We start from the raw sequence: 18266 nt of genomic DNA, 5'->3' as shown, positions 1-18266 counted from the left end.
CAGGGGGCACATACACTACTATTGCCTGCTTAAAACACACAGGAAAAAAATGGGTTTCCTAGCATGGGTAAAGCTGCCAGTGGCAACAACAACCAGGGACGCCTGTAAGTCCAGGGTGTGTCTGGGGACCCAGAGTATGCAATGACAAAGTGGGTGCTTATCTCTGGTGTAGACCACTCACCAGCCCTGAAGTGACACTGGAAAATACTGTACAGTGTCAGGCTTATGCTAATGGTCTGTCACTTAACAGTATGTTTTGTTTTGTGGTTTGTTTGGGTTTTTTCTTTTTTGGTTTTTTTGTTGTTTTGTTTTTGTTTTTGTTTTGGCATTTGTGAGAGTATGAAAGGTTGATGGACTTTTCTTGCTGATACCAGGGTTCACAAACAGAAAACACAGGCGGATGTCAACAGTCTTGTTCCTTATGGAGAGCGACCAGGATCTGGCAAGTTAAATAAGGAAAACTTTATCCAGCTAATGAAATCCATGGATGAGTTGGACAGTATCCATAACATGCCAGAGGGCTTGGACCCCACAGTCTGGGAACATTTCTGCATAACCAGACGGGCAAAAGTGGAGAATGAATACAAAGTACATAACTTCATTTTAAATTTTATTTTAAGTATACTAATAGCAAATATTACATCTGTCAGCACATCCAGAAAAACTAAGTTTTACGATTCCCCTGCTGGGTAGTAGTTAGTAATATTAATAATATCATAACAAGTCAAGTAATAGTATTTGTGTGGCTGTAAATCTTCAAGATCCAAAAGGATGGCCACTGCTGCTATGCAGTTAGTGTGGGCTGGAAAGAGACATGACCAGTACTGAAAAGTGCTTTGAGTGGAAAACACACACAGATTTAGAAGACCTACCACAAAACAAGTGGAAAATGTCTTGTGAATATTTTATAAGCAGAATAATATCTTGGACAGATTGTGTTCAATAAAAAGTATTAGTATTATTAAGTTCATCTGTTTTATTTCACTTTTTATAAAGTGACTGTTACAACATTTAAAATTACACATGTTGTTCATACCGCTTTTCTCCTGGACAGTACTGTTAGAAATAACTGCATTTTGCACAGACTATACTTAACTCACCAGAGGCAGCTTCATCCTTTGCTAGAAGAGGGGATGGGGCTGTAGTAATGGTAAAGGTATGAGAACATGGTCAGCTGTGAAGAAACCTTTCTATTTCCTGACCTCCTCTGGCCCCTCTCTCCTAATTCCCTAAAGTCAGTGCACATACATTGGATTGGCAATTTTTTATTAAGTGTCCATGATTCTAGAATTTCATCTAAAATGATAGATTTCAAAATGGATATAGACATGTATATCACACACACACACACACACACACACACACACACACACACACACACGTTATTTGCATACTTGCTTTTCAGCAAGAGGCCAATCTGATAATCTTTAAATTTCTCATGGAATATGCCGGCCATGATTTACATAACTCACCTACTGGCAGAGATTTAAACGTTTATTAATCTCTGAGAAAAATGGGCTTGTTAGGAAAAGTCGAAGACAGATGTTGTCTTCACATGTGCTGACACACTGGCGGTTGGCTTTCCCAGGTGAAACAGAAGGCCGCTGGCCTCCAGGAAATGACGACCTTCCTCCGGAAAAGAATGGAGGACGATGAGGCTGTGCAGCGTGAGATCGAAAGAGTGTTCCAGGAGCTCCTCCGGTAATTTGAGTCTCTTCACGGTCTGGGCTGGGCTGTCATTGCGGAGCCTGGCTGGGCCACAGCTGGCTCTGTCGGCTCAATCCTGGCACCATGCTGAAATGTTCTACTTTATAGAGTGTGCCTTGTTACACAAGACTCGTTTCAAAAGAGAATGTGCTTTGCCATGTATGCTCGTAACACAAAGCAGACTTTAGGGGGAAGAGTCACAGTTTGTGTAAATCTGCCTCTACCACATAAATATACAAAGAGCTGGTCTCTGCTGGTAGAGACTCCCAGGCTCAAGGCTGAGTGGAACCAAGCAGGTTTCCAAACAATTTCTCCATAAACATTTATCAGGTTTGTTTTTCTTTATGGAGCCTGGTGGTTTTTACTAAGTGCTTTGTAGAAAGTCTTTGCTTCAAAAAAGCTGTCTGTAGACCCACATGCATAAAAACTTCAGTGATGTTCCCAAATTCATCAGTATACATCAGTTTTAGATGTAGGCTACAGGGGGAATATAAATTAGGCAATAGATTTGACAAGTAGAATATAGATTTAATATTGTTGGTGTATTATCAAAGATCAATAAGGTTGCTGGGTGAAGGTAGCGAATGCCTTTAATCCAAGCATTCAAGAGGCAGAAGCAGGTGGATTTCTGTAAGTTTGAGGCCAGCCTGGTCTATAAAGTGAGTTACAGGACAGCCAGGCTGTTACAAAGAGAAACCCTGTCTCAAAAAGCAAAACAAAACAAAACAAACAAACAAACAAACAAAAACAAAACCCAAAAACAACAACAAATCTATAAGGTCACAATTTTAATAGATTTATCATTCAAAGTATTTCTACTTCACTTTAAAATTCTTTTTGTTTGTTTTTTGTTTTGTTTTGTTTTGTTTTGTTTTTCGAGACAGGGTTTCTCTGTGTAGCTTTGCGCCTTTCCTGGAACTCACTTGGTAGCCCAGGTTGGCCTCAAACTCAGAAATCCGCCTGGCTCTGCCTCCTGAGTGCTAGGATTAAAGGCATGTGCCACCACCGCCCGGCCAAAATTCTTTTCATTACAATTAAAATTACACAGTTTTTTTCTTGATCTTGCAGTAAAACTTCATGACAAATTGTATCCATACTGTTGTTTGAGCAATCCAACTAGAAGTCCAGGTCAAGTGAGGAGGCTCTTAAAGGGACTCCAGGAAGGTTGTCTTTGGGGAAATGCTTCTCTTCATCCCACTGAGGGTACATTCCTTAGACTCATTAGAGTTTTATTTCTCAGATAATAAATGAAGTTGAAAACCTAAGTATGCTCTACAAATACTTATTTTGAAGTCTTTTCCCATTTAGATTACAGGAGGAGAAGGTGAAATTCCAAGTGAATTTGACCATACAAATTCTTCTTAAACAAGGACAAGTAGAACTGGAGAATTTCCAGTTGATTCTGGAATATTCTGATGCTATTCTCATCAATAAGAACATAATTGAAGACTTGAATTCTGTGATTCGGGTAATTACAGCTTTTGAACATATTGCCTTCCATATAAAATGTTTTATAGTGTCTCTCATTTCCATGGTAAGTGTGCCAGCTAGTTTTTTGTCAACTCGACACAAGCTAGAGTCACTGGAGAGAGGGAACTTTAACTGAGAAAATGCCTCCATAAGATTAGGCTGTCGGCAAGCCTGTAGGGCATTTTCTTAATTAGTGATTGATGGGGGAGGGTCCAATCCATTGTGGGTGGAGCCATCCCTAGACTAGTGGTCCTGGGTTCTATAAGAAAGGAGACTGAGTGAGCAAGGAGCAAGCCAATAAGCAGCACTCCTCCACGGCCTCTGCATCAGTTCCTGCCCCCAGGTTCCTGCCCTGCTTGAGTTCCTGTCCCGACTTCCTTGGATGGTGAACACTGATGTGGAAGTATAAGCCAAATAAACCCATTTCTCCCCAAGTTGTTTTTGGTCATAGTGTGTCATCACAGCAGTGGTAACCCTGACTAAGAGAGTAACTTTAATTCAGTTAAATCAGTGTTTACTCTCAGTAGCTGCCATTAGAATCACCCATAGACCTTTGTAACTGTGCCCAGAATGTAAGTATTTTTTAAATCTCCCTAGGTGACTTTAAGAGACATAAATTTGAAGACAGTGAGGCTAAATGTCCATTCTAATATACCTTAGTTTATATATTGTTTATATAATTCTCAGCATATAATTTATTTGATTTATATAGTTGTGCTACATCTCTAATTAGTTCTGGATTTAGATAGGAGCACCCACCCCACCCCAACATGTGCTTTCATCTAGCTGAGGTTTATCAGTCTTTCTGATCTTTTTCAAAGGACCAACTTTTAATTTCATGGATATCTCCATTTGATTCTATCTCCTGCTGGCTTCTGCCTTAGCTTGTTCTTTTTCTGGCACATAAAGTTAAATTATTGATACAAATTCTCTTTTGCCTAACTGTGTCAGAAGAAAATTTGAATTAATGCAACTTAGCTTTTAGCAGTATTCAAAGCTCTGCCCCTCTCCCTCCGTGCTGTGCTCACTGTCCTTCCACAGTGTGTACTCACTAACACTGCTTCCTGGGGACTGTTGTGTTTTTAGTTATATGAGAGAAAAGGAGGAATTAGGAAGCAGGCTGGATTTTACATTTACATATATGTTCATATTCTTAGGTAGTGTTTTTATGCCTTTCTTTTTCTGAGTTTCTCCTACTATCTCCTGTTTCAGTGTGAAGGACTCCCTTTAGCATCCCTTCTTACAGGGCAAGTCCACTAACAATGGGTTTTCTCCATCCACTTAGCTCCTCTCAAAATGTCTTGTCTGTCTTTCATTTAAAAAATATTCCACTCTCTGTTTAGTTTTTTGAGGTCTTGCTACATCGCCTAGGCTGACCTCACACTTGGGATCCTTCTGCCACAGCCTTCTGAGTGCAGGACTACAGGAGCCGGCTTAGCCTTCATTTCTGAAACACAGTTTCTGTAACTACAAGGTTCTTAAGTTCTTGGTTGATGGGGCTTGCAGCAGGTTTTCTTCCTGTTTTCTCTAGTTTCTGTATTTTCTTCCTTATCTTTTCTCTAAGAATATATGGTTTGGGAGAGTTTGCTTTGCTTTGCCTTTTCTATTTTTGTTTCTTCTACCCTCTCCCTAGCCAAAATCATTCTTCTGAGGTAGGGCTTGCTGTTCTCTCAGTGACTGAAGGCCAACTTTCCACCTTCTCCTTGTATTCCTGGAAAGCACATAGTGGGGGTTTGCAGAAAATGCCATGCTTAGCCAAGTTTGGTGATACATATAATCTCAGAACTCAGGGGCCAGGGTAGAAAGATAAAAGTTCAATGCCAGCCTGGATTACATACCAAGATCTTATCTCAGAAAATCTTAAAATTACTAAAATTGTAGGTTGAGCATCTGAATAGATGATAGTATCATTAACTGATGGTAGAAAGATAGGTGATTGTAGCTTTGGCTGGAGTCATAGAGTGAAGAGTTTTGACCTTGGTTAATTTGAGATGTATTTAAAACATTTCCAGTGAATGTCCAACTGACAGAGTTCAGAGTTGAGATGTGCTCTCTATAGAACACATGTAAATAACTGCATATGGATTATTACATACAGATATCTACTTATAGGTTATTGAAGCCATGAGATTGCTCCAGACAACCCAGGAAGTTAGGGAGACCAAAAATAGGGAGTTTGTGTAGAACACCTCCAATCCAGCTCTGAAGGGTCCAACACAGAAGGAAACAGGGGAGGAGGAGCTTCTAGTAAAGTAGGAGAGAAAACTAGGCTACTGTCTCCTGGATACCACAAGAACAAAGATTCCAAGGAGTAGATAGCGATGTGTACACAGCATCAACAACTTGACAGTAGTCATCTCAGTAGAGGGTTGAGGATAGGCTGCCCCAGTGAAGGTGGGGTCACGTGACACGGGGAAGTGAAGCCCACTGTCGTAAGTACATCCTACAACACTGCCTGAGATGAAAGCAGAAAGGAGGTGTAGCTCTAAAACAGTGGCCTTACCACCCTTGACATGTGGGACAGATTGTGTTCCATGGGGGCTACCCTATGTTGTGTAGGCTGCTTAGCACCATGCATACCTTTTATTGGGTCAATATGCTTTCCTCTGCAGAGAAATGCTTAAACTTTAGAATTTTTGAGCTACTGATGGCCAGATGAAGTGTGTAAGCATGGGGGTAAGGTGACTGAAATACAGTTTTAAAAAGTCATTAAAAGTAGGAAATGCAAGGAGTTCAGAGCCCATGCTATGATTAAAAGACGAAAATAATAGAAGGGTAGAATGCAGTGGGGTGTAGCTTAGTGGCGTGCACTTCAAAAAGCTAGATTTTCGAAGAGAAGAAAGAAGACAAAGAATGCAAAATGGAAACTGGTGGGATTATTATATAAATTGATTGACTGATTGACAGTACATCCCAGGCTGGCCCAGAACTTAATATGTGGCCAAAGCTAACCTTATACTTGGGGCAATCTTCCTTTCATAGCCTCCCAAGTCCTAGAATCCCAGATAGAAGCCACCACACATGGCTATAAATTCATTTTAAAGACATGGTAATTTCATTTCTAGTAATCTCAGGGTAATTTTTATTTAATTTAAATATTGTTTTTATTGATATCCCTTAATTTTATTAGTATTAAATTGAGATCATGTAATATTAAATACTTAAGAGTTAATTGAATAAGTATTTAATATTTTGATTAAATTCAATGCATTTAATATTTGTTTACTTTAAAATATTCCTGAATTTCATGTTATTAAATAACCTATATGAATATACAACTATATTGAATATATGAATATATAATCTAATACAAGTATATTGAATAACTGTTATTCCAAATGAAGTACAAAATAACTGAGTGTTTTAAGTGTCATATCTGACTTTTTTCTTTGCTACTAGCTGCCAGGTAGATGCTGGTATGCCTAGCCATGATAACCACATGCTTTATCCAGAGAGTCAATTTGAAGACAGGGAGGGTTCACACATACAGGTTACAGTTTGAATCATAAAAACCAGCTTCAGATAGTCTGTAGTTCTGTGTACAGAATCAGTGTGACTGCTGATATGCCGTTTTAGACTCAAGGACAAAAGAAAGTTGCCAGCATGATGGAAAGTAAAGAAGTCCACAAAGGAATCTATCAGATTGAATGGGAACACAAGAAAATGGAGATGGAGATGGAGGATTTAAACCAGAAGGCCTGGGATATCCAGATGCTGTTCTTCTCACGAGATCGTCAAAAGGCAGGTCTCCCTGGCCCCCAGTGTTCACCTCACCCACTGATTCACAAATATTCACTTAATAGGAAGTCTCCCTGATGGCAAGCATATTCCAAGCATATTCCTAACATATCTGTGAACACATGAGTTCTTTTTCTTACAGAGGTTTAATTTGCTAATTTCATGGCTCTTCCCTTAACTTGCTCATTTCTCGTCTCTCTAGACTCGCTCTGGCTTAAAAATCTGAGTCAGCTCAGTGTTTCTCTTCATTATTCCTGTCTTCCCCACTTTACTTTTCTTTGTCTCCTGTTGCTGCTGCTGTTTGGCCAATCCTCTATTTTTTCTGGTTTAAAGTAAGATATGCTGTCTTAAAATTAGCCTATTGGGGGAAAAAAAAAAAAAAGCACTCACTCTTGTGCTCTTGCTCTCTCCCTTTCCTCTCTTCTCTCAAAATCCATGTCATTGTTTGTATACTGCTGTCATACTGAATTCCTACTTGACTCTAGTAACATCAGTACCCTGCTCAAATATTATATTAAACAATACTCTTTAACTACCAAGTAAAGTACATTAGGAAGTCCCTGGATGGACAGTGTCTTTCAACTTGCTTTTAGGGCAAGTAAGAGGAACAGATGCGACTATGCCTCTTATCCATCAGTATTCTCAAATGAAATGGAGGGAATGAGAGAGGGAGGGACAGAGGAAGGAAGAGAGGGAGGGAGGAAGGAAGAGAGGGAGGGAGGAAGGAAGAGAGGAAGGGACAGAGGTGAGTGTGTAGAAAGGCTAGAGATCAGCATTAGATGTCTTCCTCAGGAATTTTCCCACATATTTCGGCTAGACTGGCTGACCAGTGAGCTCCAGGACCCCTAGTGCTGGGGTTAAAGGTTAACATGGGTGCTGGGAACCTGCTAGTGCTGGGTTAGAGGTTTACATGGGTGCTGGAAATTCGAAATCAGATCTTCAAACTTGTGCAAGTATTTTATCAACTGAGCCTTCTCCCAAGTGCCCAAATGGATTGATTACCTTTGGCTCACACTAGCTCTTCAACCTGGAACATCTTCTAACCCCTCCTCTGTTCCTGGTCCCTTTCCCTCCTTCCATCTATCTACCTAATTTGTCAAGTTTTAACTTATGCCACTTTCTCCACCAGCCTTCTTGATTTCCCAAGCATAGAGAAATCCTACTCCATCACAAACTGCCTTTGAATTTGCTAACACTTGACATATCTTCTGGTAACCAATCATTTCTGTGTGTTCTCTTTTTCTTGAAAGCTAGGTCATGTTACCTGTCTTTGTGTCTACTTTGATATCTTTAACTAGAAAACTATTAATGTGTGACCCAAGTGAGATAAAGTATTTGGTGAGCTGAACGAATGAAAAAATTTAAGCATTTGTAATATATGTAAAATAGGTGAGCATGTTGAAATGTTATAGCACAAAAGCCATATTAGTCTTAACATACAGATATTTGTTATAACACTGTAGTTTTCAAAACTGTTCATAGTTACCTACTAAAAGAAATAGAAAAAAAAAATCGTTACGTGAATTGTGATTATCTTTTTCCCCCCCTTAAAGTACCTAAATGAACCAAACTACGAGAACGTGATTGCTATTCAGATTGGAATAATGGAGCAAACAATTAATGTTATAGATAAGGTCAGTCTCAAGCATATCAATCATTATAAATGACAATAGTTGTTAATCGCGTGGGCAAGGTAATAATTCAGTCATAAACCCAGATAGAAGCTTAAGAAACTTGAAATTTACTGATGTTCATGATAATCAGAGGTACCCGAATGTTGTCTTTGCAACCATAGCCAGTGATACAGACTATAGCATTTCTCTAGATATTAGGATTAGTATCTAGGAATTCATGTGGATGAATGTGGATTTGCTTTTACATTAGTTAAACCTGAGCCACATAAGTACTTATAGTTTTCCTGGTACTTTGAACTTTTCCTCTTTGTATAACTGAATAACAAAATCAGTTTTACTACATAGCATGTAAGATGGAAGCAAAGGTTTTAAAATGTTCATTTTTAAGACCATACAAGATCTTTCTAAAGTATAGTATTAACATTCTGTCTTTTAACAAAAAAATTGAGTGTCTACTATGGACAGACCACACAACAGGCACTAGGGATACTGTACGTTACATTAGTGATGAGAAAATATTTTAAAGGTACAAATGTTTAAAACTTTTTCAAAATTGTTTTTGGGGTTTTGTGGGAACAAAAATTTCAGACTCACAAGAAGAATGTAAAAAACTGCAAAAAATTACTCAAAAAATTGGGAAGATACAGTAATCAGAAAGATACAGCAAATTACACGCTGAGCTGCAATCTACGGGAAGAATTGGTGGCTGTCTCCGAGAGACAAGACATTTGCAATGAAATTGGTGAGTGTTCTTTCCTTCAATCAACTAAAGGTAATTGGTATTGGTATTCTAACCAGTATCTGTTATCTGAACAACAACCAAAACGCTACCGGCATCTCTTCCACACAAATGATCTTAGGTGTTGCTTCTGTACTCAAATAATTAAACTAATTTCCTTTCTCTGTTTCTGGACTAGGATCTAAGCTGACTTGTGAGAAGATTGCAAAAGAACGATATGAGAACCTACTAAAAAAGCAGAAGCTGACCAGCATTTCCAAACAGCAAGCTGAGCAGATATCAATACTGCAGGCTGAAGTCGAACGATTAAGGATGAAAACATTCCCTGCTCTTATTCCGATGTAGAACACCAGCAAGAGCAGAAGACAAACTACTTACTCCAAAATAGCATTTGGAGAAAAGCGACTTCCCTTTCTCTCCTATCAGGGAATTTAAGAAGGTCACCTCTTAGCTGCACGTTTTTAATAAATTAAGTTTAGGTTAATCAGTATGCAACTATTTGTCCTGTCCTACGTAAATAAATAAGTAAAATACCATAAAGTGTCATTTATATTCATTAAAGAACAGTGTTTTTCAGCCAGGAAACACTCAAGATTTATTTTGTTCAATTAAGATTACCAGAATTTTGGGAGGCTTTACCATTGAGCCAAAGAAAACCATCATTCTTCCCAAGACTTAAGTCATTTGTAAATTCTATTTGGAAACAGTCTTCCTTACCTATTGTAACAGAACTAGCAGGGTTTAGTAAACAAGGGCTCATTGCCTTGAAACAGTTCATTCTATTCATGTAGCCAATACTAATTCTTTAGTAAGACTCCCTGGCAAACAAAAATCCATTCACCCTTCCACAGCCTGTGGTCCAAGGTGGCCTCATCAGGATCATGTATCCTAGTTTCCAAGTGAGGTCTACACCCCACTTTCCTGCAATTTAAAATCTAAATTAAGCTTAATATGTAACACCATATCTAATACATACTGGAACAAATAAAGCAAAAGAGCAACCAAAAAAATCTTTCATTTAGAGGATACTTCTATAATCCCAAGGATTATGAGGCTGGGCTACATGAGACTCTACCTCAAATAATAAAAATTTCCACTTTGTTTTGTCCTATTCCAGTGTATTAGTCTTTACCTTCTGTTTTATTATTTTCCCTAGAAGCATGTTTTAGTTTCCTAATGAGAGACAGAAAGGGGATCAGGATGGGAGAGGAGATAGGGAAGAACTGGGAGAAGAGGGAAGGGAAACCATAATCAGAATACATTATATGAGGGAAAAAAGTACTTTCAATAAAAGGGCAAAAAAAAAAAATTCAAAATTACCTTTTGTCACAGATATAAGTAGAAAAAAAATTCCACTTAGAACTCTCAACGTGATTTAATTGATTTCCTCATTAGTGCTCAGTGCTTCCTGGGGATGATAAGGTGAACAGCGGGGCCAAATTCATCTTACTGACTTCCCTCACAACTATGACTACAAGGAGTCAGTTTAGCTGATTTAGCAGAGAACCCATTGCTAATATTTCTTAGACAGCATTTTCTAAGAAGCACGGAGATGGATCCAAGAGCGTGTGTAAGGTGAGAGATACAAGCACTTTTATACTCAGCATGGGATTGCCAGTTCTCTGGCAATTGCAGTCAACCATGGATACCTTTGATTTTCTCTTTTCTAGTTTATAAATGCCATGACACTTAAATTAGTTGCCTAGATACTCCATTAGCTAAAAGACAATGTCCTCAATTCCACTGGCTAATTCTGGTCTTAATAGACCAGACAGCCTGTGCCATTTGTTTTATTGCCAACTCTAGGTGGTGGTCCTTCCTCAGCTTTTGAGGCACAGATGAGCTGGGCTTGGAGGACACCTGCTCTCATAGTGTGTTTAATAGCAGAAGGTGCTTTGGAAGGGTGCATGTACCATGCACGAACTCATCTCTCAGTACTGTTCATGGTGCCAATGCCTCTCAGCTCCTGTAGGACAGCAATTACATGCAAAGATTTTTAAAATTCGTTATCAACAAGTGCTATAGTCAATTAGGTCAAGCATGGCACAGCCTTATGTACAGGAAAATTAGACCCACAAACACAGATGGCAAGATGGAATTTATGTGTAGTTGGGGGTGTTACAGGTTTGAGTCCCTTGTTATATCAATCAGCAAAGGGAATGAAATGGGAGCATTGCTCAGCTGAAAGCAAGTCCTTAGGAGAAAGCTCAATAATAGTGGCTATTTACAAACTAATATAGAAATACTTTTTCTAGATCCCAAAGCAGAACTTGTGAAGGCTTCAGGAATAACTGGCAAATAGAACAAGGAAGACACTGATCCACAAAGTTCTCCTTCCATCTACCAGTCTGTACAGACATGCTATACTTAAAGATGGCAGCCTTGCTTCTCCCAAGGTTATACAACAGCTCCAGCAACAACAACATGCTTTTCCCACTGGGATCTTTCTATATTCTCAGCAACTGGGACAGTTTAAGGCACATCTCCACACACAGCTGATAGGTATCCTAGTTATTTAACTTAGGTAGGTTTCTGGCTGAGGGCTATGAACTCACCAGCCCTTCCACTTTACATCACAAAGGCAACTGTAAAAAACCTTTCACACCAAGAACACTTTCTTGTGGGAAATTAAGAATATGAAGTCCCCAAGAAACAGCCGTTTTAATAAATGAGGAAAACAAGGAACAAATCTGGAGAAAAATTGTGGATATACATGTTTAATTACTTGCTAGATCAGCAGATGGAAAGATATATTAAGCAGATGAAGACAACGTTCATAAACTCAGGAGGGGCAGGGTTACATTTAGGCCTAGTGAGGTTTGGACATTCAATAGACTACTTTTAACACTGAATATAAAACCTTTTGCCACAAAACTCAATGTATTAAACTTGGTTTCCAGAATTATCCAAACTTCCTTTTAAACATTATTTAATTTTTTAATACTTAAATATTTTCTTTAGCAAACATATCCAAAATACTAAGCTTCATTTTATAATTTTGTGTATGTACCAGAATAACCTAAACTGTTGAAGATACTGTTCTCCAAACCACAACAGCAGCTTACATCTTTCTTCCCTTTAAAACTTATCTTTTCACATTGTCATTCTCAAAGATATTCCATAGAGGGCCAAGAGTACAGCTGAGGAAAAGAGCACATTTGAGGCCCTGGGTATGATCCCATCACCCCAAAAGGAGAGAAAATAAAGCTGAACAACAACAACAACAACAAAACTTATCAAACCCCTGTAAATTCTTCTTCACTTCTATTATAGTGCACGACTGTTTCATCTACCCCATAGTAGTCGATCAACTCGGTGAGGCTGAGTTTCTCATCATCCTCAGACATAACTGACTGCAGCTCATAGAGCAGCTGCTGGCTGCACTTCCTCCACTTCTTTATCAACATCTCCAACTCAGACAGGTTATTCTGAAACAGAAAAAATAAGTCCAAAATCAGACAGTTCTGTATTTTAACTTACACTATCAGAGCAGCTACATTAGTTCCTGTCTAGCTTTAAAGGCTAATACCCCAGGGCACTACAACCTCTGGGCAAACCTTAACCTTGGGGGAAAAAAATTAAATTTGCATATTAAATATAAGAAACTGAAGTTCTCAATACACTTCTGTATTATTACTATACTTTTAAGATAGAATGCTATGTTGTATCTTCCTAATTTTTACCTCAAACTGTTTTTTTGTTATTTTTTTTTTTCTTCAAGAGCTGAGGACCAAACCCAGGGCCTTGCACTTGCTAGGCAAGTACTCTACTACTGAGCTAAATCCCCAACCCCTCAAACTGTTCTTAAAGGTGAAAATACTCAAGTTAAAAGTATTTCCAACATTTAGAAATAAGTCACCTCTTGAAAAGCCAAAAATCAAAACCACTAATAAGATATACTGTCCTATCATGTATTCCACGTTTCTGGGGAAGAATGAGGTGTTATATGGGCAAGAACTATCCAGATAAAGATGTTACCTCCTTCCAAACATCCAGGTTCTACTCAATTCAAACTACGGGAGCTGAAACCAAAAATCTGTGTTTTCTCAAATAAAATGCCTGACATTTTAGAGATACAAGATCATTACTAAAAGTACTTTATACTATAATCTGTGGTCTATTTTTATTTCTGTTCCCAGTGTATTTTATTTCTGTTCCCAGTGTATTTTCATCTAACAATTTATACTAATTATGCTACTGACTAGAAATTAAAGCCAAGAAGCTTCAATTGTGTATTGACCAAACGCTGAAGCTCTTAAGTTCTACCTCACTCTAAATCAATTACTTCTACTTCAGTTAAAACTCTCGTAAACCAGGTTTCTGCTAATTTGGCTTCTTGTTTATCAACCAAAATGACTTCCAAATTCTGAAATTACTTTACTGCAATTTATGTAAAAATTATTCAATGGTTCTGAAATTTTTCTCACCTTTATTCTATACATTTTGACAAGTTTTAATCTCCGAAGAAGGTCTTCCTTCTCTTGAACCTGCTTTGCCAATTTTGCTTTTTCTTCCTTCAATCTTTCTTTAGTATTCTCATTCACAGGCTCATTTTGGAGGGTGCTGGATGACCCCGTATCAAGCGACTTAGATTTGCAGGTATTTATATTCTCCGAGCTATCTTTTTCAGATTCATTGTCTATGTGTTTCAAACTCTCTTGGAATTCTGAACGGCTTTCTTCTTTTGAAGATGCTCCTGGTTGTGAAAAAATCTCATCGTTTTCTTCATTCTCTACTTTAAGTCGCTTCACCACACTACAAAAAGAATGAGATGAAGATCTTGTTTTCTTTAACCTTTCTTTAAGTGTTCCACTCATAGGCTGAAAGACACAAAACATTAAAAATGTTAAGAAAACGTTCTTTTGTTTGTTTTTCAAGACAGGGTTTCTTTATGTAACATTGAATGTCTGGGAACTAGCTCTATAAAGCAGACTGCCCTCAAACTCAGAGATCCACCTGCCTGTGCCTCCCGAGTGCTTGGATTAAAGACTGTGTGTCACCACTGCCCAGCTAAGAAAACATTCTCGAAGTAAATCAATCTATTAGAAATAAAGACTTTACACTTCTACAGTAGGTACCCTGGGTGGCTTTCTGTCTCCACAAGTCTCAAGGAAGCATTACCAATGTCTTTCTTTTTCAGAAGCTCCTTTAGTCTTACTTTAGCAAGGTTAACTTCCCAAAACAGGCCTGAGACACTTCTCCCAGTCATCAGGAGTATTTGTTCAGCAGCTAGTATTTGCCTGACAACACTTCAAAACTGTAGCTTCAAAATTACAGACTAGGAAAGAGACCTGCTTCCAAAGATTTCCCCTAAGGAATAGTATACAGATTCAAATTTGAAAATTCGCAATAACATGCTAAGAAACTCAACAAACTGAACTGATTCAAGAAGAAAATCTGACAAAGACAGGAAGGCACAGGCTATAGATTAATTCACACTCCAGTGTCCTTAAAACTGCCACTACTAGAATAGTTTAAAACACAGAATGGTGGTGGATATCAAGATTTTCATACTTGTTTTCCTGAACTATTTGTTTGGAGTGATGGTGGATTCTCACTCATCTCAGGAGTGTCAGGTAAAATGGATGCTGAATCTGATGTGCTCTCCATCTTGATCGATGCTGAATCTGAAGTGCTCTCCTTCTTGATGGATGCTGAATCTGAAGTGCTCTCCATCTTGATGGATGCTGAATCTGATGCACTCTCCATCTTGATGGATGCTGAATCTGATGCAATCTCCATCTTGGTGGACGCTGAATCTGATGAGCTCTCCTTCTTGAATGCTGAATCTGATGCACTCTCCATCTTGATGGATGCTGAATCTGATGCAATCTCCTTCTTAACAGATGCTGAATCTGATGCATTCTCCTTCTTGATTGAATCTGATGCACTCTCCTTCTTAATGGATGCTGAATCTGAAGTGCTCTCCTTCTTAATGGATGCTGAATCTGATGCACTCTCCTTCTTGATGGATGCTGAATCTGATGCATTCTCCTTCTTTGTGGATGCTGAATCTGATGCACTCTCCTTCTTGATGGATGCTGAATCTGATGCACTCTCCTTCTTGATGGATGCTGAATCTGATGCATTCTCCTTCTTGATGGATGCTGAATCTAATGCAATCTCCATCTTGATGGATGTTGAATCTGATGCATTCTCCTTCTTGATGGATGCTGAATCTGATGCATTCTCCTTCTTGATGGATGCTGAATCCGATGCATTCTCCTTGGTGGATGCTGAATCTGATGGACTCTCCTTCTTGGTGGATGCTGAATCTGATGAGCTCTCCATCTTGATGGATGCTGAATCTGATGAGCTCTCCTTCTTGGTGGATGCTGAATCTGATGGGCCCTCCATCTCGGGAGCAAACTCCTGATTTCCTTCTAAAAATGAAAAGGCATGGATGGTGATCAAATTAATATCTCAACACAGACCTTAATATTTATCAACAAAATTTTCTTTAGTGTACAAAAACATCAAAAAACCGGTAATTTCTTCCAATTATATAGCTGTAATCTATTCTAATTCTTTCCGTAGTTTTTTCATTTACCTCTCCACATGGGGAGTAGCAAGGTTTTGTTTTTTTCACTGGCTAGTATGTAATTGACTCTCATTGTTCTCCTTTCCAAATGTCTCCAAAAATTTGCACTTCATAGAGAACTAACTTTACCTAGTCGAGAATTTTAATTTTTGTTATAATTTCGTAAATAAAAGCAATACAGCCAGAATAATGTAAACATCTTGAATCTTAAAAGCTTTGTACCGAGGACCAGGAATGCCCCAGTCCTTAGGCCTTACAGAAAGCAGCGTCCTCCCTGTTTTGGTTTACTAAGGTAGAAGCCTGTCGCAGCCCCCATCTCCTCCGTCCTCTCCACCCCCTCCTCCCCCACTCCTCTCTGCCCCCTCCCCAGCTCCTCCCCCAGCTCCTCCCACCCCATCTCCTCCCCACGCCCACTCCCTCTCCGCCCCCTCCCCGCCCCCACCGCAGAAAGCCACGTACCTTCCCCCGGCCCCTCTCAGACCTCCCTACCCGCCTCACCACAGAAAGCCTAGTACCCCGCCCTCCCCCGGCCCCTCCCCCCGGCCCCCGACGCGTCTCCCCCCCACCCCCCACCTCACCACAGAAAGCCATCTAACCTCGCCCCTCCCCCGTCGTCGTCCCCCACCACCACCACAGAAGACCCTCTACCCCACAGAACAGGGAGGCCGCGCTCCGGCGCCTCCGGGAAGAGCTTCCCTATCCGCTGCACAGCCCCCGGGAGGCCTGACGCCCACACCAGCCCCCGGGAGAAAGCACAATACCTTCACCAGCCATGCCCTCAGCAGCAGAACCACACACCCACAGCCAGCGTAGCGGCCTCAGGAGAAGGACCTCGCCCCGGAGGCGGGGCCCCGGCCGAGGAGAGACGCGCGATTGGCTAGCCTGACCGCAGCGGGCGGATGTGCTTTGTCCCGCTCCGGACTGCGCGCGTGCGCAGAGCCGCGAGCCTCAGCCATGGGGCGGGGCGGGGCCAGGCGGGCGCGGCTCGTGATTGGCAGGGTGGGCCCGGCGCGCTTCGGGACTCGGCTCGGGATGGCGTCCGGGGAAAGACAACGCCAGGCCTGCGAACCGGCCTGAGGGGGGCGCGCTTCCGCTGGCCGCTTCGCGGGCTGCCTGCTCGTGCAGCCTCCTGGGGCGAGTGCACCGGGGAAGCGCGCCCGCGAGCCCCGCCTCCGCGCGCCCGGGAGCCCCGCCTCCGCGCGCCCCGCCCCCGCGCGCCCGCGAGCCCCGCCTCCGCGCACCCGCGAGCCCCGCCTCCGCGCGCCCCGCCTCCGCGCACCCGCGAGCCCCGCCTCCGCGCGCCCGCGAGCCCCGCCTCCGCGCACCCGCGCGCCCCGCCCCCGCGAGCCCCGCCTCCGCGCGCCCCGCCCCCGCGCGCCCCTCCCTGTCAGTCAGGCGAGCCTCCTCCGCGCTCCCCACAGCGAAGGCTCTTCCTCAGACGTGGCGGGGCTGGAAGCCCAGGGGCCCGGTGGGCTCCCTGCTGGCCAAGGCTGCCGAAGCGTTCTGTGGTCACGAGAGAGCGGTCTGTGAGGAAGCAGGCATGCTTGGGGGCGTCTCTGCACCGTCCGTGGCGGTCATCTCCTGCTGCTTGCTCTCCTCTCGCCCCTCGATTTTGGGCTGCGTCCACCCCTGCCTGCTTGGCTTCACATGTTTCGGTCAAATCTGAGAAAACGTGACCTAAAGAAGTTTATTGTGGCGCAGGACAGCCATCGCCAGGGTCGGACCAGAATTCAGATGCTGGAGACCTAAGCCCCTGGTCAGACCCTGGGACTAAAAACGCCCCTCGGTTTCCGGTGTTCGCCATGTTCTGTTGCTATGCAACGGCCCAGCGAACTAGCTTGGGTGGAGCCCTGAGGGTGGGAAAGGCGGCTGAGGCTCTTGTGAGTCATTTGGGCGTTTGTAATACGCAAGGGACCAAGGGACGCCTCTCTTTACCAACGTCTGCTCATGGTGCCTTAAAAGTAGCCAGAAAAAACGTGATGAGGCAGTCGGTTATAAATACAGAATCCAAAGAAGCTTAATGAGATAATTGATTGGGCCTGTGAATGTTGCAGGCAATTAATTGCCTCCATTCCAAGTCCTGGTACCCTGGCGATTTGGGGTTGCGTTTTTGTGTGTGTGTGTGTGTGTGTTTTTTGTTTGTTTGTTTGTTTGGGAGCTTTTTTTGTTTTGCTGTGGAATGTAGTGGCCGTATACCTCTCAGTTTGATGGTTTGGTAAAAGAATACCTCCTAGAGACAGGGGAAGTAAATGATAATTCATGAACGGCAGCTAGAACAATTCAAAGTACCAAAGAAACATTTAATGGTTTTTTTACTCAAGCATATTCGTCATTCCCTAATTGACTTAAAGTTATGTATCACAAGCTTTTATCCCTTACCTTTCTTCCCAAAAGCACGGCTTTCTTTTTAATGATGCTATGTTCTCCAAAATTCCAC

General features: G+C 41.5%; 2 protein-coding genes across 5 annotated transcripts in view; one reads left to right on the top strand and one right to left on the bottom strand.

Moving 5' to 3' along the window:
- The window catches only part of Cfap43 (cilia and flagella associated protein 43), a 100970-nt gene extending 91000 nt beyond the window's left edge, over positions 1 to 9970 (top strand). For 2 of the 3 annotated variants that reach the window (XM_036171992.1, XM_036171986.1), the window contains exons 32-38: positions 375 to 588; positions 1589 to 1701; positions 3016 to 3175; positions 6754 to 6918; positions 8469 to 8549; positions 9138 to 9291; positions 9467 to 9970. In XM_036171992.1, coding sequence (XP_036027885.1) covers positions 375 to 588; positions 1589 to 1701; positions 3016 to 3175; positions 6754 to 6918; positions 8469 to 8549; positions 9138 to 9291; positions 9467 to 9633 — 1054 coding nt within the window. In that variant the 3' untranslated portion in view covers positions 9634 to 9970. The remainder of the gene's footprint in view (positions 1 to 374; positions 589 to 1588; positions 1702 to 3015; positions 3176 to 6753; positions 6919 to 8468; positions 8550 to 9137; positions 9292 to 9466) is intronic. The other variant, XM_036172000.1, reaches the window with a different exon arrangement.
- A 2007-nt stretch (positions 9971 to 11977) lies between these two features.
- Sfr1 (SWI5 dependent homologous recombination repair protein 1) lies at positions 11978 to 16671 on the bottom strand. Of its 2 annotated transcripts, none has more exons than XM_036174841.1 (4): positions 16591 to 16671; positions 14803 to 15671; positions 13716 to 14108; positions 11978 to 12716 (listed from the first exon to the last, which is right to left on the bottom strand). In XM_036174841.1, the coding sequence occupies exons 1-4, from the start codon at positions 16601 to 16603 to the stop codon at positions 12525 to 12527; spliced, it is 1467 nt and encodes a 488-aa protein (XP_036030734.1). In that variant the 5' UTR covers positions 16604 to 16671; the 3' UTR covers positions 11978 to 12524. The 2 variants fall into 2 exon arrangements, with proteins under 2 accessions (XP_036030734.1, XP_036030724.1); XM_036174831.1 differs by lacking the exon at positions 16591 to 16671 and having other exon boundaries at positions 14803 to 15087; positions 15121 to 15671.
- Positions 16672 to 18266: the final 1595 nt, after the last annotated feature.

The sequence above is a fragment of the Onychomys torridus genome, chromosome 1, assembly GCF_903995425.1.
Source record: "Onychomys torridus chromosome 1, mOncTor1.1, whole genome shotgun sequence".
Taxonomy (NCBI): Eukaryota; Metazoa; Chordata; class Mammalia; order Rodentia; family Cricetidae; genus Onychomys; species Onychomys torridus.
The sequence above is the reverse complement of the archived record's forward strand: the minus strand, read 5'-3'. Positions and strand labels throughout refer to the sequence as shown.

Coding starts and splice junctions, on each gene's coding strand:
- Sfr1 (XM_036174841.1), bottom strand. Junction 14,109..14,802: donor CAAATAGTTCAGGAAAACAA/GTATGAAAATCT, acceptor TGTGTCTTTCAG/CCTATGAGTGGAACACTTAA. Junction 12,717..13,715: donor TCAAAATGTATAGAATAAAG/GTGAGAAAAATT, acceptor TTTCTGTTTCAG/AATAACCTGTCTGAGTTGGA.